Raw genomic sequence first — 12143 nt, 5'->3', positions numbered from 1 at the left:
CACCGTGACTTCGACCATGATCTGTCGCCATGCTCAGTTGCGCGGTGCGTACTGATATATATATATATATATATATATATATATATATATATATATATATATATATATATATATTTTTTTTTTTTTTAAAGGTTTAAACATGATTTTAGTTTCTTCACTACCTCCCTCCGCAAATTTCAGCGATTGGATCTTCTTCGTGTTTTGTGAGAAAGTAGGCACTCATTATGTTCAAGCTTCAATCTTCGTGGTTTTTTCTTCGCTGTTCCTATCGGCTAAGGCCGTTGTCACATTGCCAATACATCATAAAAACAAAGATTTGCGATCACCGTTTTAGTTGTGTTTCTACTTGTATGACGGTCCCCATAATGATATGCTATTTTAACAAGCTTTTATCATAATAAGATGTTATCATAATGATGCTACCATAATCATACCATAACGAGACCCCTCACGCCCTGTAGAAACCCTTTGGCTTCGAAAATAGTAGTAAATATATATATTATTAAAAAACATTATTGAGAGAGAAAAAAGGGGAACCTGAAGAGGTAAAGAGAGAGAGACTGGGAGAGAGAGAGAGATAGAGCATCTCGATTAAGGAAAAAAAAAACTAAAAGCGAGAGGGACTTGACAGGAGAGCCGGCAGCCAAGTGGCAGCAGTCGCGAGAAGGCAAGTCGTCGCTTTCCTCGGCTACTTCCAAAACGAGGTCAGCGCGGCGAGAAGAAGAAAAACGCCACTGCTGCAAATCCCGAAAGACCAGTTCCCTTTCCCGGTGCCGTATAAAACGCAAGCCGGTTTCTACGGGCGTCTCTCTCATTTGCAGGGGTTGCCTCGCAGAACGAGAGCGGTGCTGTCCGCCAAAGGGACAGCGGACTTCGAAGCGAACACTCGCTCCTCGCTCCACGAGCGCGTCGTCGTCCAAACCGGCCGGACTGTCGGACAACATCTTCGTCGCCTCACGCGCAACAGCGGGCACCTCCGTTTCAAAGACAAAACAGTGGGCTGGAGCAATGTTTGCAGACGACCGCTTGTTGTGACTGCCGAATTTTTTTTCTTTTTTCCCCTTTTTCTTTGTGTGGAGTGATTCGTGATCGAGTGAGTGACAAGCCTCGGTGAAGTGAAACTTTCATTTGAAGGAGTCGTCGTCGTGAAACGGCCTCAAACGCAACAGCCGGGAAGAGAAACTCGCTCAATCTGCAGCAGCCAAATCGCAGTCGACATCATCCTAACGGATTGGTTCAGTTTCGGTTTGTGAACGTCCCCTCCCTGGCGGCCCCCTGCTGGATAATGTCGTTCAGGTAGGTCTGATGACGCAATGACGCAATTTTCTTTTTTCTTTCTCGCCGTCAGACAACGTCTCCCGTGATTACGTGGCCTTGCGACGTAAGATTTCATTGTACGATTGTACGCCGGCGGTCCAACGGCCTCCATCTGTTCGCACGTGACTCGTTGTCGGAGCGGGAACACGTGACCAATCTCCGTCCGGCCTCCCGCAGTCTTGTCAACATTGCGCGGCAGTGTAGCTGCGTTTAGCATGATTTCGTAAAGCTGGTTTTCCCGCATAGTGGCACTTTATGTGGGAAAGCATGACCACAACGCCTCGGGGCACCAGCGCGGAATCAGTAACCGTCTTGGCTATGGAATGGAGGGCATACCTCTCAAGCACGTCTCCGATAAAGAAAAAATAAATATTTCAAATACAAAAGAAGGCAAGAACAAAAACACGACTTGACAACAATAACATTTCTGTTTTCAGTAGAACACAAATTAACAACACAAAAAGAAAAAACAAAAAAAGTAATTTTGAGCTTCTTGCCGCACTATCACCTACACGAGTCGCGTATAATACTGGCAAAAAAAGAGCTGACAAGGCATCAACTAAAAATTTCATGAATGAGTTAGAATATAGTTTAAAATAAATCAAATAAAAGAAAACAATGGCACAGTTAAATAGAAATGCATATTACAACGATTCACGTGCGTTGAACGTGGAGCGAGTACACCGAACAAGATGTGCTTTATGGCCTGGTTTCATTAAAATGGCAAAAAAAGAAAACTATGTTTATTACCAAAACAAAATAGGCCCTTTTGTGACAGTAGCAGTGCTGTCCACTACCTATTTATCACAACCACGTCGTTTTGGTTCGAGCTGGTGACGCTGAAAGATAAGTAGTGGCATGTTGGGGAGCAGCGCTTTTTGCCTGTCCATTCGGTGAGATAAAGCCATTATCTAAACGACAGCTTCTATTCAGATCGTCTTCAGGGGATTCAGTATTTTATTTTTTTTTCCTCTTTTAAAAAACAAAAGTGTGAATGTAAAAAAAAAAAAAAACAAACATAATCTACAAATAACTAATCGCAGTAAGAAAAAAAAAAAAGCTACAAGAAAAAAGACAGTGATGTATGTTTACTAACTTGGGGTAAAAAGCACCGGTGTAACGGCCACTTCTCCTAAGCCGGGAGAGATGGGGTTGAAACTCAAAGTTCGGCAGCGTATTGTTAAAAAAATTGTCAACATTGATACGAAATAACAGTGGCAGATAGTGATGAAGAGACAACGGAATGACGACTATGACATTAAGTTTGGTTTTCAACCATTCTTCCCGCTACGCCATGTTGTAACAGCGTGAATGAGCGGGTACCAGGGCCGGCTTGCTATAAACAGCGCCTGAGCTAAGACTGGAGGAAAGAACGCACTGCCAAAGCCAGCCTTTGCAGTGCTCTCCTTCGCCCAGTCTCGGCTGAGACGCTGTTCTAGCAAGCCGGCCCAGAGTTTGCTCGATGCACATCCACAATTCGTTTGCCACTATCAACCGTACTGTGTTGTTACGAGTTCCGAGCGGGCGAACATGTTGGTAAAATATGTGTCTGATTTCCAACGAATGTCGTTCAACTGCTTGCGTGACCCGAGACTTCGACGTACTCGAATCCTAGGGCGAAAATTTTTGCGGACGTCTCACAGGCACATAGAAACTAATCGCAATGGTCATTATCTTGTCGCTCGCTATAATCATTGACCATTTAAGAAACGCTGAGCATAGCCAGTACCGATTATCTTTATAGCAATTCCCGGCCAATGGGATTTCTACGTTAACCAATAGGAACCCCGAAAAGCGACTAAAAAAAAAACGACAAAAACACGAAGGAAGGGTAATAAGCCCCGCCCTTAGTTGTTAAGTTCCGAGTGGCTATGCGGGGCGCAAGTGTCGTCTGCTTCTTTCACAGGGTTAGCAATGATGAAAGAACGACGAGCTCTTATTGGCTGATTGAAAAAAAAAAATAGTGGGTAGACCTCGAGGCAAACAGAATGAGGTCAACTCAGTATCCTTTCAATCCAAGCCAATCAGAGCTCGGCGTCCCTCTGACGTCACCGCCACTCCTGCGCAAAAAGCAGACGACTTGCTCTCTGCATACGATGCGAGTTCCGATGACTCGTCCTCCCCAAAAACAATGTGCACTGTGGAATATGTTAATGCGCGGAGAAAGTGAGAGGGAGGAGGATGGCGAGAGCGCTCGGAGACGTCACAACTCCGAACTCTCCGCAATACCAGACGAACCCCTAAGAAAAAGAAATAAAAAAAGAATTTCCCCAGAATGCATATTTTTGCCGGCCGGCCTTAGTGTCAGTAAAACGTGAGGTTGTATATCGGCAGACCCCAACAGTGACGTCTTACGGTAATACACCCGGAAAAAGCTGCGCTGCTCTGTTGCTGAGCTTATCCCGAACCGCCTTCTGCACATCACGCGATGGCGCCACGAGATTCAGTCCCAAGGCGTAGCATTCTTCAGGCGAAGGCACCAGACTTACGCGGTTCATGATACTGCTTACAATAATTTATGTGGCACTAGTTTCTTTTTCGGTCGCTGTCCAGACGCGCGTTCGCTAACAATCCAGACGATCTCGTTTTTACGGAAGATTCATCTTCGCGGACTACCGAGGCCCTATTCTATTTCCGCGGTACCGCGGAAGCGGAGCTTCTCGAAGAATTCTGTGTTGCTGTCATGTTTGTTTCTTTCCCAGAACAACTAAAAAAAGAAAAGGTGTCTGCACGTTTGGACACGCACGAGCACAGTAACAGACGAGCTCACGCCGCGTCGTATAATACGGAAGGCGACTCGGGCAAGAGCTCGTCACGCTCACTCTTCCACCGCCGCGAAACGAGCTGTGCACGAGACCTTCGCCCACTTATAGTTTCCCACGAAACATAATTTAAAAAAAAAGGCCACGAAAAACCGTCTCATCTTCTCCAACACACTCTAGACGTGACCCGTGTTTATTTCGTTCAGCCCTTTCTGTTTTTTTGCTGTTTTCTTTTTTTTTTTTTTTTTCTTTCGTGCTTTAATTTTTATTTTGACTCGCATTCCCCGCGGGATAGAGATACTTATATACGCTCGAATTTTGTTCCGTGACGATAGCGGACCCCAACAGAGCCGCGCTGTGAGCCGCCGCCGAGACACGAAAACAAGGCTACCTCTTCCTGTCTGCTTCTGGGTGTCTTCCCCCCTTCCCTCCGCAAGATTCGCTCTTCCTCGCCGTTCTCTTTCTCCGGTCGCGTCCTTCGATTAAAACGTAAATATAGAAAGAGTCGAGCGAGGTGTTTCAGCCTTCACCCGAATACGCCTCTGTAATCACTCCGCATCCCCAAAACGGCAGTAGAAGCAAGAATTGAGAGGTTCTTGCTTCCACCACCGCTCTAAATCCGGCCGACGAAACCAAACCACGCACAATGAACAAAACGCCCCACGATCCAGCGCTTTTTTTTTTTGTGTGTGTGTGCATGATTGGTTAAGCCGGTGATGGCAAAACAACGCACAAAGTTAACGAGTAGCGTGACAAAGCACTGTAGATGCTGTTTAATTGGCTTCACCGGGTCGTAAGCGTCGTTTGCGGTCGGACTCGGAGTAAAACGGAGTATGCGGAGCCGAAGTTCGTCTGCTTCTTTTGCAGGGGTTGTGGAGACGTAAGGACACCGAGCTCTGATTGGTTCTGATTGAAGGATGCTGGGTAGACCTCGAGGCAGCCTGTTTTTAGGTCTACCCACCATCTATCCTTCGATCGGGACCAATCAGAGCTCTGCGTCGTTCTGACGTCACCGCAACTCCTGCGCAAGAAGCAGACGACTTGCTCTCCGCATAAACATCTCCAAAAATCGCCTTCTGCGCGCTGCCATCTTTCTTTGCTGGGCCGTGGAACGCCTTCTGAGCATGCGCTGTTACTCTCTTTTCCAGCATACCAGACGCTGCGCATGTGTCCGCAGCACAGTGACTCGGCATTTTTAGCCCCGGGTGTTGAGCGCTGGAAAGGTCTATACAGCGTCTTCGGCTATATTTAAAATGCTCTTGCCATTTTTTTTTTTTTTCGCGTTAACTTGGGTTGGTTATGCCCGAGTCCCATTAGACCGAACAAGAGCCGACACCGAAAACGAGCCTGAAACACGTGCGTTACGCACACGGAGGTATCTTTGACAAGCTTGCAATCACTCGTCCTTACTTCCCGAGCATCGAGAGACCGAGAGCCTGCCAAATGTAGTACCATCGTGTCCATGGTGCACGTGTTTGAGGCCTGCGGGTATCGGTTGACTTGGAGGACGCCATATTTGAGAGCGCTGTTTATAGCGCATGCTCAGAACGACCTCACGTTAGCAGACAGCTAAGACCGGCAGTCTTGATGGTGCGGAATGCACGTTGCAAAAGAACTGGGGAAGCACGTTCTCAGCTGTCGCGCACATAACTATGGCCGCCAGCGAATAGTCCCTTTAGTGGGGCTTGGCCATTGAAATTGAAGCATTTTAAACAAACTTGACGCGCAAAAACTGAAGGAATAGAGTCGTATCAACCCATCCTAGATACCAAGGCTGAAGTGCTAGGTTTTCTACGTCATTTACCGAGGGCCAGCGCAACGCACAGATGAAACGTTTTGTCATCGTTCGGCTGAAACTTGGGTAAACAATCAGTAAAAACACACAAGTCTCAGCCGAAAGAACAGTTCCGTCCCGCGCTAGCAGCCCGTAGATGACGTAAAAAATACGGCATTGTGGCTTTTTTGTTTGGAAGGTGGAGGCCATATCGCACAATTTTATCGAAAATAAAAACAAAAACGAAAACGAACGGACGTGCAACGCCTATGGACGGAAGTTCATTAGAAATATCGTGAGTACAAATATGAAAGTTTCGTAGCCTTAACTCGCAAAACGCGACGTTAAAATTGTTGCTTTTTATTTGCTTATCACTGCGCGTGTATGCCCTTTATCTGTAGTTCCTTCAAAAAAATTGACAAAACCTTATATATATTTTTTTTGCACACCTACTAGAGCAACTTATTGGAAACAATTGATGTTGTCGTTCAATAAGAGATACGAAGGGCGCTCATACAGTTCGTATTGTCGGCACCAAAACGTCTGGGGAAAAAAAAAAGGGGGGGGGGGGGACAAAACGGTTTCAGTTTCAGTTTCAGAAGAGTATGAACGCCAGAGTTATAATGTCCGCTAGATGTTCAACTGGCGCTACTGTCTATGCGACTTCCGGGAGGTAAATTGAAGCAGACAGCAACCAGTCTACTTTTGCGGTACTCCTTTGTATTTTTATAGGAAAACGCGCGGGCGTTTTGTCTCTTCGCCGGAAAATAACATGGATCACTTTTGTGATTTGTGTCGTACTGAATAGTACGTAACTTTATTATAATTGAAAAGTGTAATTGCTTTAGTTACAGTATTTTTCTTTACCAATAAACGGTATTAAACTTTGCGACATTTAAGGCGCAAAATTTCTGTTCCATAGCAGGTGTGTAAAAACGAGCGACAATTCTAAGCAAAATGGCAATCGACAGGAATGTAGACTGTTTTCAAAGATTCCGGTGGCGCTTATATATTGCTAATATGGCAGCCCTGTCACTATATAAAAAGATACCTTCTCGTGCATCTTTACAAGCGATTAAAACATTCTATACGTAAAGAATGAAGCATGCGGGCTATGAAAGGTGTTTCTTTTTATTGTTTTTTTTTTACGCCAAGCAGCTTTTATCGGGCACCTGTTCTCTGACTTCTCTCTGTTTTCAAAGATTTCGATTGTGCGGGTGATGTTTTTAACGCAGAACAAGCATCTGCACGCATACGCACGAACATAAATAATTTAAGCGGTACTTATTTACGGCAAATCGAACTGTATTACTTGGCCTTGAATTTTTTTTGAGCCTCTGTATGCGCAAGGAGTTACTGATCCACTGTTACTGCGTAGCTCTTGCCGTCTCTCTTGGTTTTTCCCAGTTCCTTCGTTCGTTTGGCACGTACATCCCCCATGCTGAAAAGCGCCAACGCCATGTTCGCGCTAAGTGTCCGACAATGCACATAAATGCAAGTATGAAGCTGTTTCAGCATTGTGGTTAATGACATGAATTTCAAAGAAAAATACTGTAACTGACCAATATTTTCATTTACGTGAGTGAGAAACGTTCCGAGCTATTAACTACGTTATAGTTATTCGTACTTTTGCTCTTTAAATGAAGCCCTGATAAAAAAAAAATCACCCGCTTTTTCACGTAGAAACGCATTACAGGAAGCCAATTTTCGACTGGTTGCTGTCTGCTTCAGTTCGTAAAAGCACACTAGAGCCAGCTGAACCTCTAACGTACCTTATATACCTCTATGTATAGACATCGTGTGCTATAGTACCGCGGAACGCCGCTAGGGCGTCGAAACAAAAATGGCACCGCCCGTCGGGAAAGCCAAAGCACGTGCAGCGGTTCATTTTCTCCGTCTGAAGGGAAGCAATGATAAGGAGATTCATTCCGAGCTGGTGGTGGTGTTCGTGGGGTTTCCCGGGACTGTCCCGACTTTTCATCAAGCGTCCCGAGTCCCGCATCATCCCTGTCGGGACAGCCATATGCCCCAGATTTGGTTCAGACCGTTCAGTTAAAAATTTTGTGATCCAATGCATGCCCAACAATGCGCATCACGCTGCGAAGCACGAATCGCACGAAGCAGTGCTGCACTGGCTAGCGTTGGCTGCGATAGGCTTTACGCACTTGAGCATGCAAGTCATTGCAAGCCGGAAATCGGGGCGACATTGGTGCCGGTCTGCGCCTGTTATTGTCATCGTTTGTATAAACAGCGTGGAGCGAAAGCTCGCACTGCAGAACCCACGAATCCTGGGTTCGAGCCCCACCCCTGCCCGTTTCGATCTGGATGAGCATCGTACTGGCGTGCGGTCGTGTATCACTACTGCGTGAGCACGTTGACCCCAGGTTAGCAGTCGTAGTGCACTGGCGAAATTGCTGATATACAGTGTAAACCAGTGTCGTCCCTACTGGCAGACCGACCTTACGCTGTATAAATCGCTAAAATGTCCAATTTGACTTTGACTTGTTCGCATAAACACCTTTGTCTCCTTTATCCTTCCTCGCGCTACGCTACGCCCCACCCCACCCCGCCCCCCGCCCCGCCCCCCCCCCCCCCCCCCCCCTGCCCCGATTTCCCTCACTGCAAAGTAGGTAACCCTAGCTGTTCGGGAATACCGCCACCAGCTTTTGACAAAGTTGCTTCTTCCTCCTCACTCGCATGAAGACTCCACTGCGTAGAGAGCATTTCAAGGACAACGACCAAGTGATTTCTGAAGTGGAGTGATTTCTGAACACTCAAAACATTGCGATCTTTAACACTGGCCCCCGGCAGGTTGTCCATCGCTGGCAAAGGTGGCCGACTTTGGGTGGCGAATATTAAGAGACCGACTAAACTCCTACCCGAGTTTCATCACTGAATCTCTATTCCTTCGTGATAATAATGCGAACACCACCACAAAGAGCATTTGACAGCGATAGCTGTTATGGCCTTTTCCCACCACAGGAAATGACGTCTGATGCTGATGTTGTAGTAGTTGTTGATGTATGTCGATGTATGTTGATGTACTTCGTCTCACCTTAGCATAGAATATTGATAGCCGCGCGTAATAAAAGCGCGAGCCAGTTGCCTTTGATGAAGCCTCGGCGGCTGCACGAGCGCTCGTGCAGGGGCTCCAGTCAGGGCTGGCAGCTCGCGCTTGCACAGCCTTCGCAGCTAGTCGATGCTAAGGTGAGACGAAATGTAGTAGTTGTAACTGTTGCCGTTATTGGCGGTGTTGATGTTGTGGCTGTCGTTGTAGGGTGTCTGGCGTCAATGTTGGCCAATCCTTCAAAAGGATCGGCCGCCGCCCGCGGGAATCGAACCTGGGTCCTCTAGGTTCGAAGCGGGGGCGTTACTAATTGAGCTAATCAACAGCTGTTTTTCTCCTTCTTCTTTATTGCTGAGCTACGGCCCAGCGTCAATAGACCAGTTGCTGTATTACCCAAGCATCAAGGAGAATGCCGCAACTGGTGTTCCACGCGCCACACGCGCAGGCCTTCCCCGTATAAAAGATTCGAACTAAATAACCAAAGTAAAGCGTTGACGAACGCGCGTGCAAGATACAATTTGTTTTAGGTTTTTGCTTCAAAAAAGTTACTACCGATGAGGCCAGCACGTGCGGCGCGTGGAACACTAATCCCTGCATTCTCCTTGATGCTTGGGTGATATTACAGTAGTAATATAGCAATAGGTCTATTAACAACCCGCTAGATTGGAAGCAAGGCCGCTGGCCACCGCCGTGTCTCAGCTTGTGCGGATAAGCCGGCGCAATTTCAAGCTTGCCAAAACTATGTGCACGCGCAAGCGGCAGGTGCTTCAACTCGTGGGGCACCAGTCGAGGCACCATAAATGCAGTAGACCATTTAACAAATTCAGTGCCATATAGCTGGCGGCCAAAGCTGTGTGCGCGAATTCTGAGCGCGTGCTGATGGCGAGCTTCCATAGTTCTTTTGCAACGTGCATTCCGCACCATCGAGAACGCCCGTCTTAGCAGCCTATAGACCCTTTCCGAAATTCAGCGCCATCTGGTGGCTGAAATGGCGGTTTAACTTTTGCCATACGAATGGCGGCAATGAACCCGTAGCCTGCAGTATTTTATCGGGCACCGTCACTTTTGCATGTCAACGGCAGACGAGAATAAACTTTTCGCTATACAGGTTTTTCTGAATCATCTCATCCAGTCTCGATTCCCACAACGATGCAACCAGTCAGAACGAAGCGCCAACCCAGAGAGACGCCTTGATAAAGTTCTATAAGTCAAGGGGTTTCGAAGTCGATTTTGTGCCACAAACAGGTTCACTGGGCTCGAATTAGAGAAATGAACACTTACGCAGCGCTTGCATTCAATTCCGGTTTCGCAACGTGCTAACGTCTAGAATGTATAGGCCTCGAATCCTCAGCTTAGGAGTATCTTCAACCATGTTCCTTCATCAGTAAATAGAAAGCCGCCATTGGTATGGCACATATGCCATTTTTCCGATGATGATGATGGTGATCAAAGTGGCCAGACTGAATTTCGGGAAGGGTCTATTGATGTCAGCTCGTTCTGACCATGCGCTTTAAACAGCACCCACAAATATAGCGTCCAGTGAATATAGTGGCCGAATCATCGGTTCAAATTGTCGCATGTTCATGGCGAATAAGATCTGGTATTCATCAACGGTAGACGTATGAAAGTTGCGGTGTTTTTCTATGAACAGTTGTTTCTCCATTTGCTTCAGTCCGCCGCCCCCCCCCCCCCCCCCCCCCCCCCGACGGCGTCAAAAAACTACCACTCTGCACAAGGTGCTTATAGTTGAGTAAATCTCTCGATACAATTGACATTTTATTGTCATGAAGTGTCTGGGGCGTGCCGAAGCCGAGCATTTCAAGGACTTGAGGGACAGCCTCAAATGCGTGGCGCATCGAAACTCATAAGTCTCGTGACGGTGACATCGAACAAGAATACAACGAACTAACGTTTGGATGCCCGTTCCACGGCCACTCGATTAGGACTCCCCGTGCGTTTTCTGTCTTCATATTCTTCCTTCATGCACCAGCCATCAAAAGGCCGCCATTCCCACCTACAGATGAGACACACTTAGGTGATGACTGAATATTGAGGTGAACAGACTGAATATCGGAAATGGTTTAGGGTTTTCTGAATATTTCGTTTCAGCCTAAGTCCAGACGCAGCCGATGCTACAAGCGCGAGCATGTGGCCCTGAACAGTGCCTGCACCGCACGAGCGCGCGTGCTTGGCGGGGACGCTGAAAGTCCGGAGCTCAAGCTTGTAGCATCGGCTACGTAAACGAAGCACAGTATCCGATGCCCGCTGCACGCGCTCTTTGGGGGCATAAAAAAATAATAGCCGATAACAAACTGCCGTTGGAGCACCGTCAATAGAGAGTTTTAACAGATCGTTTTCTCGCCTCGATAACGATACCTCCTCTCCCCTCGGGCGGCCTTGGGCATGCATCGTATCGTTGTCGGGTGTCGTTATCGGGGCGAAAAAACGATCTGCTAAAACTCTCTATTGCCAAGAACTCGTGTCGGGAGACGCACTTTCACGCGCTGCAGGACAAAACAGAAACAAGAGCGTTTGTAACAAAAGTGGTCAGATGTCTATTTTGTTTCGAACACCTTTGTTTACGCACCCCACGGTGCGTGAACGCGACGCCGACGCCCCGCGACTTTGCCGTGACTCGTCGCAGCTATCGCCGTGGCTGTGCCTATACTGTGGATTAACAAAGGACTGCTCCAAGTTTGATTGCAGCTTGTTAGCTACGACAGAAAAAGGAAAGGGACAAAAACAACTCTGGATAGTTTGTCTGTGTTAATTGTGCTTCGCATTCGTTACATCTTTGAAAGAGATAGATATCTCGTACGATAATATTTTTCTTAACTTCTTGATATTATCATTATTGCACGGAATGGCACGGTCTAATACCTCTGTGGGACGACATTTCTCTCAAGCGATAGCTTAATTCGTTGGATATGGGCTAGGTCAGGTGTCACCATACCCTGTGGACGGCAGAACTCTCAGCGTTCCGTGGCTCATATCACGGACTACGAGAAACCAGAGGGGTTCACAAAAGGACAAGTCAAGCAGAAACTGTGGTTATACATCAGCTTTCATTCGATACGCTGCAGCAGAATGCATCAAACAGACTACAAAAACGGTTAACTTCATCGTTTTAATAAAGAAATATCGCCATTTCTAATACGAGGCAAACTAGACCTATGCTGAAGTATTGCGGTCTATGCACTACAAAAATTATGAGTTGAACTAA

General features: G+C 46.9%; 1 protein-coding gene across 1 annotated transcript in view; it reads left to right on the top strand.

Annotated features, from left to right (window-relative positions):
- The first annotated feature begins 701 nt into the window (after nucleotides 1-701).
- Nucleotides 702-12143, top strand: part of LOC8029533 (mucin-5AC) — a 47283-nt gene continuing 35841 nt past the window's right edge. Inside the window, exon 1 of the mRNA XM_029969025.4 lies at nucleotides 702-1296. Within this exon, the coding sequence (XP_029824885.3) occupies nucleotides 1286-1296 (11 nt within the window). The 5' untranslated portion in view covers nucleotides 702-1285. The remainder of the gene's footprint in view (nucleotides 1297-12143) is intronic.

The sequence above is a fragment of the Ixodes scapularis genome, unplaced genomic scaffold (genome assembly GCF_016920785.2).
Source record: "Ixodes scapularis isolate PalLabHiFi unplaced genomic scaffold, ASM1692078v2 PGA_scaffold5__190_contigs__length_132052651, whole genome shotgun sequence".
In the NCBI taxonomy this organism is placed as follows: Eukaryota; Metazoa; Arthropoda; class Arachnida; order Ixodida; family Ixodidae; genus Ixodes; species Ixodes scapularis.
The sequence above is the reverse complement of the archived record's forward strand: the minus strand, read 5'-3'. Positions and strand labels throughout refer to the sequence as shown.